At 54.2% G+C, this 14,465-nt stretch overlaps 2 protein-coding genes across 3 annotated transcripts in view; both read left to right on the top strand.

The window, feature by feature from the left end:
- Nucleotides 1-7,049, top strand: part of EDC4 (enhancer of mRNA decapping 4) — a 33,335-nt gene extending 26,286 nt beyond the window's left edge. The window contains 6 exon segments of the mRNA XM_036390360.2: nucleotides 345-460; nucleotides 1,127-1,292; nucleotides 2,451-2,637; nucleotides 3,783-4,002; nucleotides 4,676-4,839; nucleotides 6,117-7,049. Of these exon segments, the coding sequence (XP_036246253.2) occupies nucleotides 345-460; nucleotides 1,127-1,292; nucleotides 2,451-2,637; nucleotides 3,783-4,002; nucleotides 4,676-4,839; nucleotides 6,117-6,309 (1,046 nt within the window). The 3' untranslated portion in view covers nucleotides 6,310-7,049.
- An 831-nt stretch (nucleotides 7,050-7,880) lies between these two features.
- On the top strand, nucleotides 7,881-10,959 carry NRN1L (neuritin 1 like). 2 transcript variants are annotated; one of them, XM_036390691.2, is made up of 3 exons: nucleotides 7,881-7,987; nucleotides 10,257-10,419; nucleotides 10,501-10,959. In XM_036390691.2, exons 1-3 carry the CDS (start codon nucleotides 7,930-7,932, stop codon nucleotides 10,793-10,795), a joined length of 516 nt encoding a protein of 171 aa, XP_036246584.1. In that variant the 5' UTR covers nucleotides 7,881-7,929; the 3' UTR covers nucleotides 10,796-10,959. The 2 variants fall into 2 exon arrangements, with proteins under 2 accessions (XP_036246584.1, XP_036246583.1); XM_036390690.2 differs by lacking the exon at nucleotides 7,881-7,987 and adding an exon at nucleotides 8,713-9,523.
- Nucleotides 10,960-14,465: the final 3,506 nt, after the last annotated feature.

Genomic DNA, 14,465 nt, shown 5'->3' with positions numbered 1-14,465 from the left:
TTCCAAAAACTGCTGGTGGGAAAGCCTGCAGCCAGTAGCTGCCTAAGGCAGGGCTACCTGCTATTCTGGGTCAGGTCAGCTGTGACTTTGTCACACCAACTCTTAAAAACTCCCAAGGCTGGAGTTTCCACAACTTCTAGGACTTCCAGAGCTGTACCACCTTCCTAGCAAAGACTTTCTTCAAATGTCCAACCTTAGTTCCCCAAGCACAATTTGTGATCATTGTCCCTTGCTGTGTCATATCCAAGAATCATTTGATTCCATTTTCTTTTCTGGCCTTCGAAGTGTTTGAACTTGACTTTAGGCTTAAAGCTGCATTTTTGTCCTGTTTTTGTTATGCCTAGGCATTTCCAAGAGCATGGACCCTACTGTCAGCCAGCTCAGTAATACTATTGCTACCAAGCTCACTGCTGTTGAGGGGACACTGAAAGAGAATATTACCAAGCTAGTGAAATCAAAGGTAAGGAGTACCAGAGTACCTTTTCCAGGGCACACTGAGTTGGGTAGCACACCTGCCTGGGTAGCAACTTCTTATGCCTTTTCCCCTCACCTCTGTCTCTAGGTAATTAATGCCACTTTAGCTGCCAGTAGTCAAAGCTTTTTCATGGTCTCATTAGGAGGAGAAGCTCTTTGCATGCTCCCCTGCCCACTCTATCTCATTAACACTTTTTTCATTTACAAAGTTGCTCATTTCTACTAGAGTAGAAATTCTCACCACAGCAGTGACTTTTAGGGCCAACTCAGTCAAGTGTAAAAGGTTTGACTGGCTGCATTCTGTTCTCCATATTTACATTATTTAGGGGACACAGGCTGCTTACTTACCTTGGCAGGGAATTGTGGTTTTTTGGGAAGGAAGGAGGAGAAGGGAAAGGAGCTGTGCCTGACTGTGCCACCTTCCCTTGCTCTAGAGCAGAAGTGGTGCTGGTTTTGGGCAGCCCCTGAGCAAGCAGGGGTTCTGCCTGCTGGAGTCACAGTGCAGCCTGGCCAGTGGGAAGAGCCAAGGGAACAGCCTTGGACACTGGGCTGACCATACCTGGTGTGGGTATGTGGCAGAGACCTGGTGTTTGCTCACACCTTAGATCAGGCTGTAGTTAATGTTCTGGAATTTTCTGTGTGTGCTTGTAAGAACCTTACAGACAGTGTTGTGAGGGCCACAGCTGACACTCTGCAGGGACCCATCCAGTCAGCCTACAGGGAGGCCTTCCAGAGCGTCGTGCTGCCAGCCTTTGAGAAGAGCTGCCAGTCCATGTTCCAGCAAATCAATGACACCTTCAAGCAGGGCACACAGGAATGTGAGTAGGTTTTCTTCAATTCTTCTCTGCACTATCTGCATTAGTGGCTGGCAACACATTGGCCTTATGTTTTTGCCTTTCAGAGTTTCACTGGTGAGTGTTTAACCTCTTAGCCCTTCCATGTGTTCTGTTCCATATTTGGGAAACAAAAGTGGGGAGGTTTTTTGTGGGTGGTGCTATAAGAGTACAGATTCACTTCTGGTCTTTGTAGCCCACATAGCAAAACACTCAGCTGTGTTCTGGGAATTTGTGACTTCATCTACTGAGTAGGAAAAGCCCAGCTGCAGGATTATCCCATCCTGGTGTCAGGAACATGATGAATGGAGAGGGTAGCAGTCCTGCAGCTAGGCCCTCCTCTCAGATGGTTAATGGATTGGAGAAGGTTTAGAGAAGGGTACCAGGGTGACCAGAGGTTAAATAGTGGCTGAACAGTGTGGACATAGGCTGAAATAGAGCATACCCTTAAGTAAGGAAAACTGTACACTGATGCACTGCAGAAGATCATTCCTGTTCTCAGGCTTGGGATGCAGATCCTTGGCCTTTGGGGAGGCTGGACAGGTATTACTCTGCAGAGCTGGTTTCTGAGAGGGCCTGAATGTGGCCAGTGCTAGCACGGTGACTTCTGTTGGCCATAGATCTGCAGGGTGTCTCCAGCTGCTGTTTATTTTGCACCCTTCCTCTTCCACACAAGTCTCCCACAAATACGAGAGCTTACAAGAGCTTTTGATCAGGCCAGTTTCTAAGATATTTTAAAATACAGGTTTTAAATCTTTGGAGACATGATTTCTTTCTTGTCAGAAAAGTTTCCCCTCTTTGTTCACGAGCATTGAACTAATGCAGATCACAGTTCCCCCTATGTATGAAATAAAACACCCTCACTCCTGCCTTTATGTCCCCTGAACAAGGAGTGCCTGTAGAAGTCTGTTTTAGGAGAACTGGTGGGTTTGTTGCTGTATGATGGGGAGACTGAAAGATGGGTTTCTAGTTTGATCTAATATGGTCCAAAACAAGGCTTGTGCTTCTCCTGTCCTGTGCTCATACACGGGCTCAGCGATCGCTTCTGCTGGAGAACACGACCGAGCCTGCCAGCCAGATTTCTGCCCTGATCATCTCCACCGGTGCAGGGGGCACAAACCTCTCCCTCTGTGCTTGTTGCAGACATCCAGCAGCTGGAGGCTCACCTGAAGAACAAGAAGGTGCGGGAGCAGGAGGTGCGGGAGCCGCTGCTGGGGCAGCTGCGGCAGCTGATCAGCGCCCTGCAGAGCAGCACGGAGCAGCTGGCCTCCAGCATCGCCGCCAGCGTCCACGCCGAGCTGCAGCACCAGCTCCACCTCATCGTGGGCAAGTGAGTTGGCAGCTGGCCTTGGGGAAAGAGGTGTCACTGAGGTGTACAGCAAGCCAGGAGTGCTGTAGGGCTGCTTGTTGGCCCTGCACAAAGGGCAAAGCAAGTGGGCTGGTGGCTGTTGCCCACAGAAGGTTTCCCAGCTCTGTTGAGAAGCTCAGGGCCTGCTTTTCTCCACGTCCCGTGTGCACAGTGGAGAACAGAAGGATCTAAGGCACCACTAAGCAGACTCAAATCTGAGTACTTCCTGAAAATCATTTCAGAGAGTCTTTTCTTTACTCAGTGTCCTCAGGCATACAGTTTCTACAGGCTACTCTCTCTCCCCACAGCTGCTGTGCAGCAGTTTGTGCTTTGCCCTCCTGCTTTCAGGATGGGATCCCAGCAGGGCCTCCAGCACATTCACACCGTGAGGCAGTAGCAGATTGCCAGGCATTGAGATTGGCTGGTGGTCACCTATGGGGCAGAACAACCATGACTATTTTAAGCCACTAGGACAAATGTCAGAACACACTGGGGTCTTCAGTGCAGGCCAGAGTTGCCAGGAAGGCCACCAGACTAAATTCTGGTCTTGTTGCATGGGCTGTGCTTGTTCCCAAGGAAGCCCTGCTTTTCTACCTGTGGTAGAGCAGGTTTGATGCTTTGTACCCTTTGTGAGAGAGGAGAATCCAGCCCTTGAGGGAAAAGGTGTCACACAGAGCAGCAGAGTCTGCACTGTGAAATCCTCTTGTGTGGAGAAGTCACAGGCACAATATAAGTGTGTTCTCATTCTAAAGGTGTCATCTGCACACAAGGAGCTGCATACAGATCTCCTGTAGGAAGCTGGCCTCATTTGGGGATAACCCCACAGCTTAGTGTCCTTGCTTGTAAGCCAGAGATATTAAAGATTTAAAACACTTTGATGAGAGACTTAGTTCCCTGAAATGTCACTCTTCTGCACAGAATCCCAGCATCTTCCAAGTGCACCCTGGGACGTTGTGGTGTTGGCCACAGAGTTGCCTGTGCTTCAGATCTGTTTGTATGAACCCTTAGGGAGCCCCACTACAAAAAGCAAACCAGCCTGTGTTTTCTCACTGGTATAAGCTTTGTGCAGTGTTATCCCTGGGCTCTTCATTCTCAGAGGTGCCCATGGGTTCTGTTTTTTTTTTCAGCATGCAGGAGTCTATTTTGGCCCAGGTGCAGAGAGTCATTAAAGGAGAAGTGAGCCTGGCTATGAAGGAGCAGCAGGCAGCTGTCACCTCGAGCATTGTCCAGGCAATGCGCTCAGCAGCTGGGACACCCATCCCCTCTACTCACATGGATTTCCAGTCCCAGCAGACTCACATCCTTCAGCTGCTCCAGCAGGGACACCTCAACCAAGCTTTCCAGCAGGTACCCAGTTTTGCTGGTAGTCATCCACTGCTTGTTGGGGACTGAGAAGGAAAAAAAGCTCCTTGGGGTGGGTACATAATCTCAAAACAGCTTACACAGGAGTTGACTGAAAAGACCTGTGGCAGTGGAGTGCTTGAGGGGTGCAGTTGTTCTCATGCAGGTGGAGCCAGAGCCATGCAGGTTCCATGATTTGGTAGCAGTTAAGTTCCTTCATTCCTGCCCATGTCCTGTCAGGACAGTGTCAGTGCTCCAGTGTGTTCTGCCATTGGCACTGACACGTGGCACACACAGCTTCATAAGCCTCTCCAGGCAGATCCACAGCTGGGGCCTGACCTTGCCTTTGACTTTGAACATGCAGGCAGATCCCTTTGAGCTGCTGCTGACAAACTCTTCTGGGAATGATAGCACTGCTGGCCCTGCTCCATGCTGCTGACAGTAACTTGCTCCCCTCTGTGTGGTTGTGCTCTGTTCAGCTTGGAACAGACACAGGTGCCCTCAGAGCATAGAGCAAGAGCCTAAAGATGGCCCTGCTGGCCTGTACAGCAGAGGTGCAGAGATTTTTGCTCCCAGAGGAGGCTGTTGAGCCACTGAGCATCCCAGAGCTGTCACTCTGTCCTGTGTCCCTCACCTGCCTGTTGGTTCCTGTGCATTTCTAGCTGTGTCTTCCTTGCAGGCTCTAACAGCAGCTGATCTCAACCTGGTTCTTTATGTCTGTGAGACTGTGGATACTCAGCAAGTATTTGGACAGCATCCATGCCCACTGTCCCAGCCTGTGCTGCTCTCCCTCATTCAGCAACTCTCCTCAGATCTGGGCACTCGTACAGAACTGAAGTTGAAGTGAGTATGACCAGAGAACTGGGTCCTGTTCTTAACCCTGGCTTTAAATTCAGTGCCTAGAAGTGGAAGGTAGAACTTTGACAAAAGTTGGAGTTTCTGTAGCCTGTTACTGGCATGTTTAAAGCCAGTGGTAACTCAGAAAAATATGTCAGCACTGCCACAGAAAGCTTTGCTGCCCTGAGGTAGTAGTGGAAGGAGAACCCAGCAGTAGGTGCTGGTACCTCTGGAATTGTAGCCTGTAAATATTTGCAGCCTGTGACAGCAATCCCCATTCCCCAAGGAATGATTTCCTTGTGGAGGCAAAAGAAGGGATGGATAGTGCCATGTCCCCTGGACAGTACAGTGTCCAGGGCAAGTTTGCTCTGTCCTCAACTCTTGACCCATCCCTGGACTTTGTGTCAGCACTTTCTTGTCGTGACTGTCAGAAAGGCTCAGTGGGAGGCTGCAGCAGGAGCTACTGGTATAATTTCTGGTAGATGTTCCAAGCAAAGCTTCTGTGACAAAATAGTGACTGTACTGATACTTGCCATGTACATTTTTAGTGTCTGAGTCAAAACCCTGCTATCTGCCCTTAAAAGCTGAATTGTTAAGGTTTTGTTAACCTACAGGTTTTGACTGTGGCTGGTATGGAAAAATTACTTGAATTGAGTTTTTAACTCAATAAGGATAAGCAAGCTAGAAAAACTGAAAAGACCTTCAAGTTACAGGCTGGTAATTAGGGTTAAAGCTGCTGCTGTAAAGTTTAAACTGGATTGTTTTTGAAAACCTGCAGTGACCACATTGCCTTACTCAGGCTGTGGTTTAAAAGCTGATGGCTCATCTGAACTTCAGAGTATCTTGTTGGTAAAAGTTTTGATCTTATCCCACCCCTTCCTGGATGGATTTTATTGTAACCCTACACAAACTGAGCCTCACTGCTGAGGGGTTTTACTGTCTAATGAGTGACTAATTGTGTTTAAAGGTACTTAAGAAAATATCTACTGAGAGTCACCTCCAGCACTGTGGGCAGTTCTCACTGGCTGCTGCCTCTGCCTTGGTTCCAGCAGCCAGGTTGTGGCGCAGGTGGGCAGGCTGGGAGCTGTAGGCTGACCTCACATGTTTAGGAAGGGATAGGTGGACTCTGCTGTGAGTCAGGAACATTGATTTCGTGACAGCTGAACATACTGCAGAGTTTGGGTGGAGCGGGGAGCAAAACTGTATCTTCAGCACTAACACGAACTGAATGGGATTGGGATCATATTCTGGGTTTGGTCCTAACCTCGCTCTCTCTCCTTCAGCTACTTGGAGGATGCAGTGATGCACCTTGACCAAAGCGACCCCATCACCCGAGACCACATGGGGTCAGTCATGAACCAGGTGCGGCAAAAGCTCTTCCAGTTCCTCCAGGTGGAACCCCACAACCCTCTGAGCAAGCCTGCGCGTCGCCTCATGATCATGCTGCAGGGCCTGGTCACCCCTGGCATGACCTAGGAGGAGCTGCCTGCCTGGTGGGCTGCTCCACCAGAGCCCACCCAGCAGATCTGTAGTTACTAACGACGCCTGGCTGGTGTCAAGAGCTCCTGCCAGGAAATCATCAACGCGTGTGTGATGTCTCTAAGGCGAACACCATCTGTGTATAGTTCCAAATAGTCACTGAACATTCACTTGGCTTATTTTTCCTAAATAGCCTCTTTTTTGAGAGTTAAATCTCTTCTTCACCTGCCCATCCGTCCCCAAGGCTGGCTGGCAGTCCGTGTCTCGTGCAGCAGAAGCCGATGGATTCCTTGCCCTATAAAAGTTTGGATCAGCGTGGGAGCAGCGAGGCGTGCGCTCAGCCCAGGGGCTGCTCCTCGCTGGCCAGAAACCTGTACCCACACCTTAGGGAAGGGCTCAAACTCCTCCTCCCTGGCAGGCTGCAGGCACAGGGAGGAGGTCAGCTGAGCGAGAGGGTTAGATAGAATTCATTAATTAGTTAGTTACTCTGCGGTTCGTTAGTTCCAGATCCGCAGGGGAGTGCCCGGCCCGCCTGGCGCAGTGAGGCAGGTTTGGGCAGGGCTGATACCTCTGGAGTGCCCTGGGGAGGGGCTCTGGGTCAGGGTGCTGAGGCAGCAGCAAACTGCAAGAGCCCTGGGGGGCCACGGTTCTGTTGTGCATTGGAGCATGTCCATGTTTCAGACATTAGTTTTGATTTTACAACGAGGTTTTTCTTTTTATCTAAATTTTGAAGTTTTGGGGGGTTTTGTTCTTTTTTTTTTTGTTTTTTTTGGTTTTTTTTTGGAAATAACATTGAGAACAATTCAATAAAAAACTTTTTGAGAAAAAAGACGTGGAGACCTTCTGTTGTGTGATGGAGGGAAGACTCAGGGGTCTTTTAGTATATCAAACTATCTCCAGGCTGGAACCTGAGGTGATGGGCCACCGTCACTTCTCTCTTTCCAGATTGTTTCCTGAGTCTCTGCTCAAGCTTTCCTGTGTGAGTCCAGCAGGACATAATGGTCTCTGCTTCCAGGGAGAGGGGATTGTTGGTGGGCTACTGGCTGCAGGAAGGGGACATTCATTCCTCTTTTCACAGCAAAAATGTCTCTGGCTGCTCCTCCTTCCTGGAGAAGAGAAGGCTCTGGGAAGACCTTACAGCACCTTCCCAATAGATACAGGAGCTCCAATAGAACTGGAGAAGGGCTTTGGACAAGGGCATGGAGTGACAGGGCAAGGGTGAATGGCTTCACACTGATAGACGGCAGGATTAGATTGGATATTAGGAAAAATTTCTTCCCTGTGCAGACAGTGGGCCACAGGTTGCCCAGAGAAGCTGTGGCTGCCCCATCCCTGGAAGCGTTCACAAGACCAGGTTGCACAGGGCTGGAAGGTGTCCCTGCCGGGTTGGAACGAGATGGTTTGTTCGGTCCCGTCCAACCCAAACCATTCTGTGATTCCGTGAACTGCAGGGGCCGGGGTCCAGCCCCGGGGCTCTCCGCCCCTCGGCGGGGCCGGCAGGGCGTGCCGGGGGCTGGGCCGGGGCGGTGCCGGCGGGCCGGGGGCGGGCGGCGGGGCCGGGGCTGCCGGCGGCGGCGGGCGCGGAGCACTCGGCGGCGGCGGCGCGGGGTCCGCACCATGGGCGGCGGCTGCTGGCGGCTGCTGGGCGTCCTGTGCCCGCTGCTCCTGCACCTCGGTGAGTGCCGCGGGACCGCTCCGGGCCGGGCTGCGGGACCGACACCCCGGGCTCTCCCCGCCGGGGCTGGGGGCGGGCGGGTGGGAGCGGGACCACGGCCGCGTCCCGCTCCCTCTGTAGCTGCGGGGAGCGGGGTGCCCGGTGGCCCCTCGGCTCAGCGATCCATCCACTCTTGTCCCGTGTGCTGAGATGCCGGGCAAGGAGGAACGCGGCTTCACGGCGCTGTCCGGGGTGTCTCTGCTCAGGCGGGGACGGTTCCCGAGCTCCGGCTCTCCAGCCCTGCGTGCCCACCCCAGCACCCGCTGGCTTTCCCTGCTGCCCTCGTTCAGCGGGGCCGGAGGGCATCCTGATCGCTGGGGAACTGTCACCCGGCAGGTCCTGAGCCTCACTGGCACCAGCGTGTCCCCTCCACACTCCAGCTCCTCCGAGCGCCGAGGGAGGATGCGGAGCACAGCGGTACCCAGTGACATCTCTGCTCTGAGGAGAGATGGGGAACCTGGGATTAACGTGGTCCGGCTGCACGGACATTGAAGGCCATGGATCACCAAACCCCTGGTGGATTTTAGGCTCAGAGGCTGGGCGACTCCGACCCTTCCCCAGGAGCAGGATGGCTGCACTCGCTGGGGAGCTCGGGATGCTCTGCAGCGCCCTGGGAAACTTCCCCTGGGCTTTTCCCCTGGGCTTTCTTCCTGACGGAGCCGGGGGCAGGTTTTTCCCCACGGTTTTGCAGCAGAGCAGCAGAGATGATTTGCCCTCCTGCTTTCTCCTTCTTTGCCCGCCCTGCCCAGCCTCGTGCCGAGGGAGCTGAGCAGAGGGAAGGGCTTGTGCCGGACCTTAGAGGAGCCCAGGAGGTGAAACCTCAGCCTGCAGCAGGGAGAGGCTGAAGGGAGGCATCATCTGGCCCTGCCAGCTGCTGGGTCCTTGGGCTGGTGGGAGGCAGGCTTGTGCCTGCCTGGGTGAAAAGAGGAGCATTGGATCCCACGTTCTCTACTGATACCTGCAATGTCTGTGACCCACGTGTCTGTCATCAGTCCAAGGCTTTCCTCGGTGCTGTGCTCAGGGGGTTCTCATTGCAAGCACCAAAAGTGCCCTGTGATCGTGTCAGGCTTGCCCTGGTGTTAGTCTCGACCACAGCCACTTTGCTCAGGACCCTGTTCAGGGGTGCAGGCATGGGATGCCAGCAGCAAGACACAAGCTTCCTGGAGACGTCCTGGCTGCCTCAGCAGTCACCAGGAAACTTTCAGCTGTTTCTGGGGTTATCTTTCCACAGGGGTCCCCTGCAGGGCTCTCCTCAATTAGAAACCTCCCTGGTGCACACCCATGTCACTTCCAAAACTCTTGTAACTCCTGTGAATTGGCACAGGGACCCCACATCTTCTGGCCTACAGAACCTCTGGGGAAGAGCTGAGGAACATGAAGGTTTTCTCTGTGACCCAGTCACACACCAGCTCCATTTGGGCTTCCCACCAGTCATGGATGCACTGGAAGTCCTCATGAACACACCCTGTCACCCATTGTCCTGTGTCCAGCACCAGGGTATGGCCAGTGCCAGTGGTGAATTGTTTGTGGAGCAGAGCAGGGGCTTCTCAGAATGGAACAGCCAGACCTGCACTTGTGCCTTTTCCTTTTTCTTCCTCTTTCTCTCCCTCACTTCCCCTCCCTATTTTCCCTTTCCCTTTTCTCTTTATCCTTTCCCCTTCCTGTTCACCTTCCCCTTCCATCTTTCTCTTCCCCCTTCCATCTTTCTCTTCCCCCTTCCCCTTCCCACCTTTCTTCTTCCCTTCTTTTTCCACTTTCCTTTTTCCTTTCCCCTTCCCCTTCTCCTTCCCTTTACCCCTTCCCTCTCTCTTTCTCTTTCCCACTTTCCCCTTCTCTTTCCCCTTTGTTTTCCCCTTTCCCTCTCTTTCCCACTGCAGTCAGAGCAGGGACTCCAGCTTGCTGAGCCTTTGCTTTGTTTTTTTTTTTTTTTTTGTTGTTGTTGTAGTCACAAATTAATCTTTGCTGTCAGGGGATAAAGGCCAGGACAGATGGCTCTGGGGAGAGCCGGGGAGGCCCGAGGTGAATGGCAGCATCGCTGCGGGGCCGTCACATCGCCTCGGGCTCCCGGGCCGGGAGCGAAGGGTCACTGCAGTGCCCAGGGAGGGGATGGCGCTGTCCGGGGGGACGTGGAAGCCTCTCGCCACATTTCAGAGGTGACACGCTCACGCCACGCTGCCCTGAGCCGGGCAGGCGGGGGCTCAGCCCGGTGTCTCCTCTCTGTGCCCCGCAGCCGCGAGCCAGGAGCCCGTCAGCATGGCGGGACAGTGCGACACCATCTACAAGGGCTTCGCCGAATGCCTCCTGAGCCTGGGGGAGAGCATGGCCCAGAGCGTCCGGCAGCAGCAGCAGGAGGAGGGCGGCGACGAGGCGCAGGAGCTGGACGCCATCTGCAAGTGAGTGTCCGTGTGGGAGCCGCTGGGACGGCGGGGTCACCCGCCACCAGCACCGCCCCCGACCCCCGCCCTCCTCCCCAGGTCCTGGGATGATTTCCACACCTGCGCCAGCGAGGTGCTGTCGCGATGCCCCGTGGAAGCGGCCACCGTGTGGGAGTCGCTGCGCCAGGAGTCCCGCAAGATCCAGTTCCAGGGGAACCTGCAGGAGCTGTGCAGCGCCCGGGGCCGCCTGGCCAGCGCCCAGAGCTCGCCGGCCTCTGAGACCAACCAGGCCACGCTGCGGGGCTCGGCCGCCGCCCCGCACCCTCACCCGCTGGCCCTGCCGGCCCTGCCGGCCCTGCTGGCGCTGCTGGCGCTGCTGCTGCCCCGGCTGTAGCCCCGCTCGCCCTCGGGTGCCCAGGTGATGCCGGCTCCGCTCCCCCGGCTGCCGGCCGGTCCCGCCACGCCCACCTCCCTCCCGGGCATCCCTCGCGGGGCACGGTCCTCTCCTGCAGCGCTTCAGATGGATTTATATTTATATTAAAAGACACTTTTACATTTCTCCTGTCTGTCTGCCATGGGATGCCCCTTGAGCCCCTCCCAAGCTCCGTGTTTGCTCTGGGGACTGGAGAGGAGGTGCTCCCTGCACCAGTCCCCAAGAAGGGTCAGTGGGAGGGTCTGTGACTCCATTCCTCCAGTGTATTGCCCATGGCCATGCCAGGGAGTCCAGGGGACCGTGAACAGCCCCAGGAGGGGGCGATTCCCACTGCCCTGGTGCTCCCTGGCTACTACTTTTCAGGGCTGGGCACAGCAGATATTCCCTTTAGAGGTGTGTCACATGTTTTATTCCTTTTAAAGGGCACCTCAGGAGAACACAGGGTGCAGATTTCTTTGTCTTTTTGGCAGCCAATAGCTTGTCCTCTGATGGGCAACTCCAGTGACATTTTCTGTTTTCCACCCCTTTTATTTTGGTCTTGCTGTATTCATGGTCATGAAGAAAATTATGGTTTGCAGGGAAGAGAGAGTTTTTTTTTTTGTTTTTTATACCAAGATGATGGAGGTAAAAAACCTGGGGAACTGGAAATCTCATCCAGGTTCACAGGGAATTGTCAATGTTAAACCTAAATGATTTGTGGGCATTTAACTTGGCTAAACTCGTATCTATGAATGGAAGATGCTCTAATTCCCATCCCTGTCACTGTTATGCTGAAAAGTTAGGATATTTTTCCCAGCTACTAAAGCCCAGAGTGCAGACCAGCTCCCCTAGGCCTGGGGTGGTAAGGCGTCCTCCCCACTCTCCCGGGCACAGCCTTCACTCCCCACCCATTGCCTGAAGGGCCACTGGAATTGCAAATGGGCCACCCCAGCTGTGGCACAGATCAGGGGCTCCTTGCTGGTGTGGCCCCAGCCCCCAGCAGCACTGGTGGATAAATCTGCCTGTGGAAATCTGGTGGGTAAATCTGGCTGTTGCCTATCCCAAGTGGAAACCACCCCACTTGGGAAAGGCAACAAAATCCTCTGGCTAGCACCACAAGTGGCACAGCTCTGAGGATTACTCCAGGCTCAGCAGAGAACAGGAGCCATGAGCTCCTATGTGCTGTGGGTAACGAGCTGCTGCTGTTTCTGTGATTTCCATGACTTCAAGGCTGTCCCAAAAACATTCCAGCAGCTGGTTTTGGCCTGGAGAATCTTTTGCCACGCTGTCCTGTGGCTGAAAGCCTTCAGCATGTGAGGAAGGAGCTCAACAATCACTATCCTCATTGAGACAGGGAAAAATATTGCTTGTTTCATCATAAAACCTCTTGCTGTGAGGTCTGGTAACTTAAACAGGTGATTGGGCACCTCTGGGATGTCACCCTGGCTGTCCCAGTCCTCTGCCAGGCTCTGGGTCTGGGAAACACTAACAGGATTGCTGGTTCATCCCACGGGGCTGAGTGATTGCTGCCGATCCCTCAGCTCTGTGGGGGGCTCTGCGTTTATTTCCCATTATTTGTCTCACTAACCAGCCTGGAGCTGGCTGGGGGGGACACAAAACATCTGGGGGAAGATGCTGATCCCGGGCTGGTGCCCCATGGGACACGGAGCAAGACACCACCCCAGCTCTCCTCACGCAGCAGCTGCCGCTCCCCATGTTTAACGCCAGCGCCGGGGGGATAATCCGCCGATTCTCTCCTTCCCCGTTCCTGACAATCCTGTGTTTAAGGGTGAATTAGTGGCGGATCCCGGCGGGGTGGCTTAAGAGGATAAACGCCAGCCGGGCGCCGGCCACGCACCGCGCAGCGCCCGCCGGCACCTCCGGGATGGGAGCGATGGGAGCGCAGCGGGCAGGGGAGGTGGCCGGGGGCATGGAGCGTCACCAGCGCGGTGCTGTGACAGCTGCCACCGCCATGGTGGCACTTGCGGACAACAAACTGTGCTTCAATCCAGCCGGAATCAAAGCCTGGGAAGATCCACCCACACCCACCAAACACGCCGGGTGTTTCACCCTGTGTGCAGAAAGACACACCGCAGAACATCCCATGTCCTGGAAAATGTCACCATACATGTCACAGACCCTTGGCTATGTCACCACGTGTCCTGAGCACCAGCACTTGTCACCACACGTGGCTCACACCTTTGGCCATGCTTCGATGTGTGTCCTGCAGCTGAAGGCGTGCAGGTCACCACACAGCCCGCAGGCACTGCTGGCTCTGGGAAGCCAGGGCTGGGATTTGGGCACGATGGAAAAGTGTGGGTCACCACTGCTTGGTGACACTGCACGTGCAAGAGTCCACAGCAAGGTACTGCCCAAATCCCAGTGCCACCTGTGACCCCAGCCCTCCTTCAGGGAGGTGCCTGCAGGGCCAAGGGCAGCAGTGTGACATCAAGGGTGGGCAGGCTGACCTCAGGAAAGCTCTCTGGTGCTGCAAACTGGGACATTGAGCCAGTGTCGTCTTTCCATTGGGTCTAAGGGTTTGGGACAGCCCTGCAGCTGTGTCCTGCTGTGGGAAGGGACAACATCCTCATTCCTGTCCCCAGAACTGGCTCCCTGCACAGTGACAGCATCCTAAAGCAGCTGTCCAGCCTGAAAGGAGTGGACGGTGGGGAATGAGAGTGGGATCCCGGCAGCGGGAGCCTTTGGAGCACCGTGCTGTGGAAACCCCTTGTTCTGGTTATGAAACTCCAGTGACCTACTTTACACTCCCTGCTTTTGTTCTTAATTCCCAGATATGGCCGCTCTCCAGATTTTGCCCATCAAGGCAAATTAATTGGAGTAGATCCTAATTTGCTCTCTGCTATTCTTTGGGCAGAAGATTAAATGCTCTGCAGACATTATCTCCCTCTCTCTTCTCTAAGAGACAAACCTGAATTAATAAAAAAAAGGAAAAAAAGGGATAAAGGCCAGCTGAGTCCAGCTGAGTTGATGTTTGAATTCACTTTTTGCAATCGCAGAAGGGGCCAGGGAGGCCCTCGTGTCCCTGGGCAGCTGGAACCAGATGGTGACACTATTCTAGGTGGCTGTGTGAGTGAGACAGCCCACGTGGCACAGTGACATGAGGGCCAGCCTCCCACCATACTGCCCAATGCCTCTGCCACATGATGGCTGAACCCTCCATTCCTTCACCCTGGGAAATTCCTCCCGGTGAAGGTGCCAGCTGGGGAAGGACTCCTCATCTGTGGGGATGCACTTAGGTTTCTCTAACTGGATAGACTGGTGTGGAGGCCACCAGCAGAGGGGGGATGACTCCTTGCCCTTCCATGGCCCCAGTGCCACTGTCCCAGTCTGGGATCCCTACCAGGCATGAGTTTTGCCACCTCCAGCTTCAGTGGCACCCCAGGGGGAGCAGGAGCATTGGAAAACAAGCATAGCCTGGAGGACACTATGTCACAGGGCTGGCCAGTGTCCGAGTTTGCATGGGGATTTCTGCTAAGCCAAATGTCCAACTTTCCATAAGGAACCACCAAAAGACAGCCTCAATCCCCGTGGATGGGAGGCAGTGGGAACAGCTGAGCCGGAGTCACCTCTGCCATGGGGGCTGTGCTCAGCCTGGCACCCCATCTGCGCTCAGCTTTGGGGCTGTTTTATT

Source organism: Molothrus ater, chromosome 12 (genome assembly GCF_012460135.2).
Source record: "Molothrus ater isolate BHLD 08-10-18 breed brown headed cowbird chromosome 12, BPBGC_Mater_1.1, whole genome shotgun sequence".
NCBI classification, from domain to species: Eukaryota; Metazoa; Chordata; class Aves; order Passeriformes; family Icteridae; genus Molothrus; species Molothrus ater.
The sequence above is the reverse complement of the archived record's forward strand: the minus strand, read 5'-3'. Positions and strand labels throughout refer to the sequence as shown.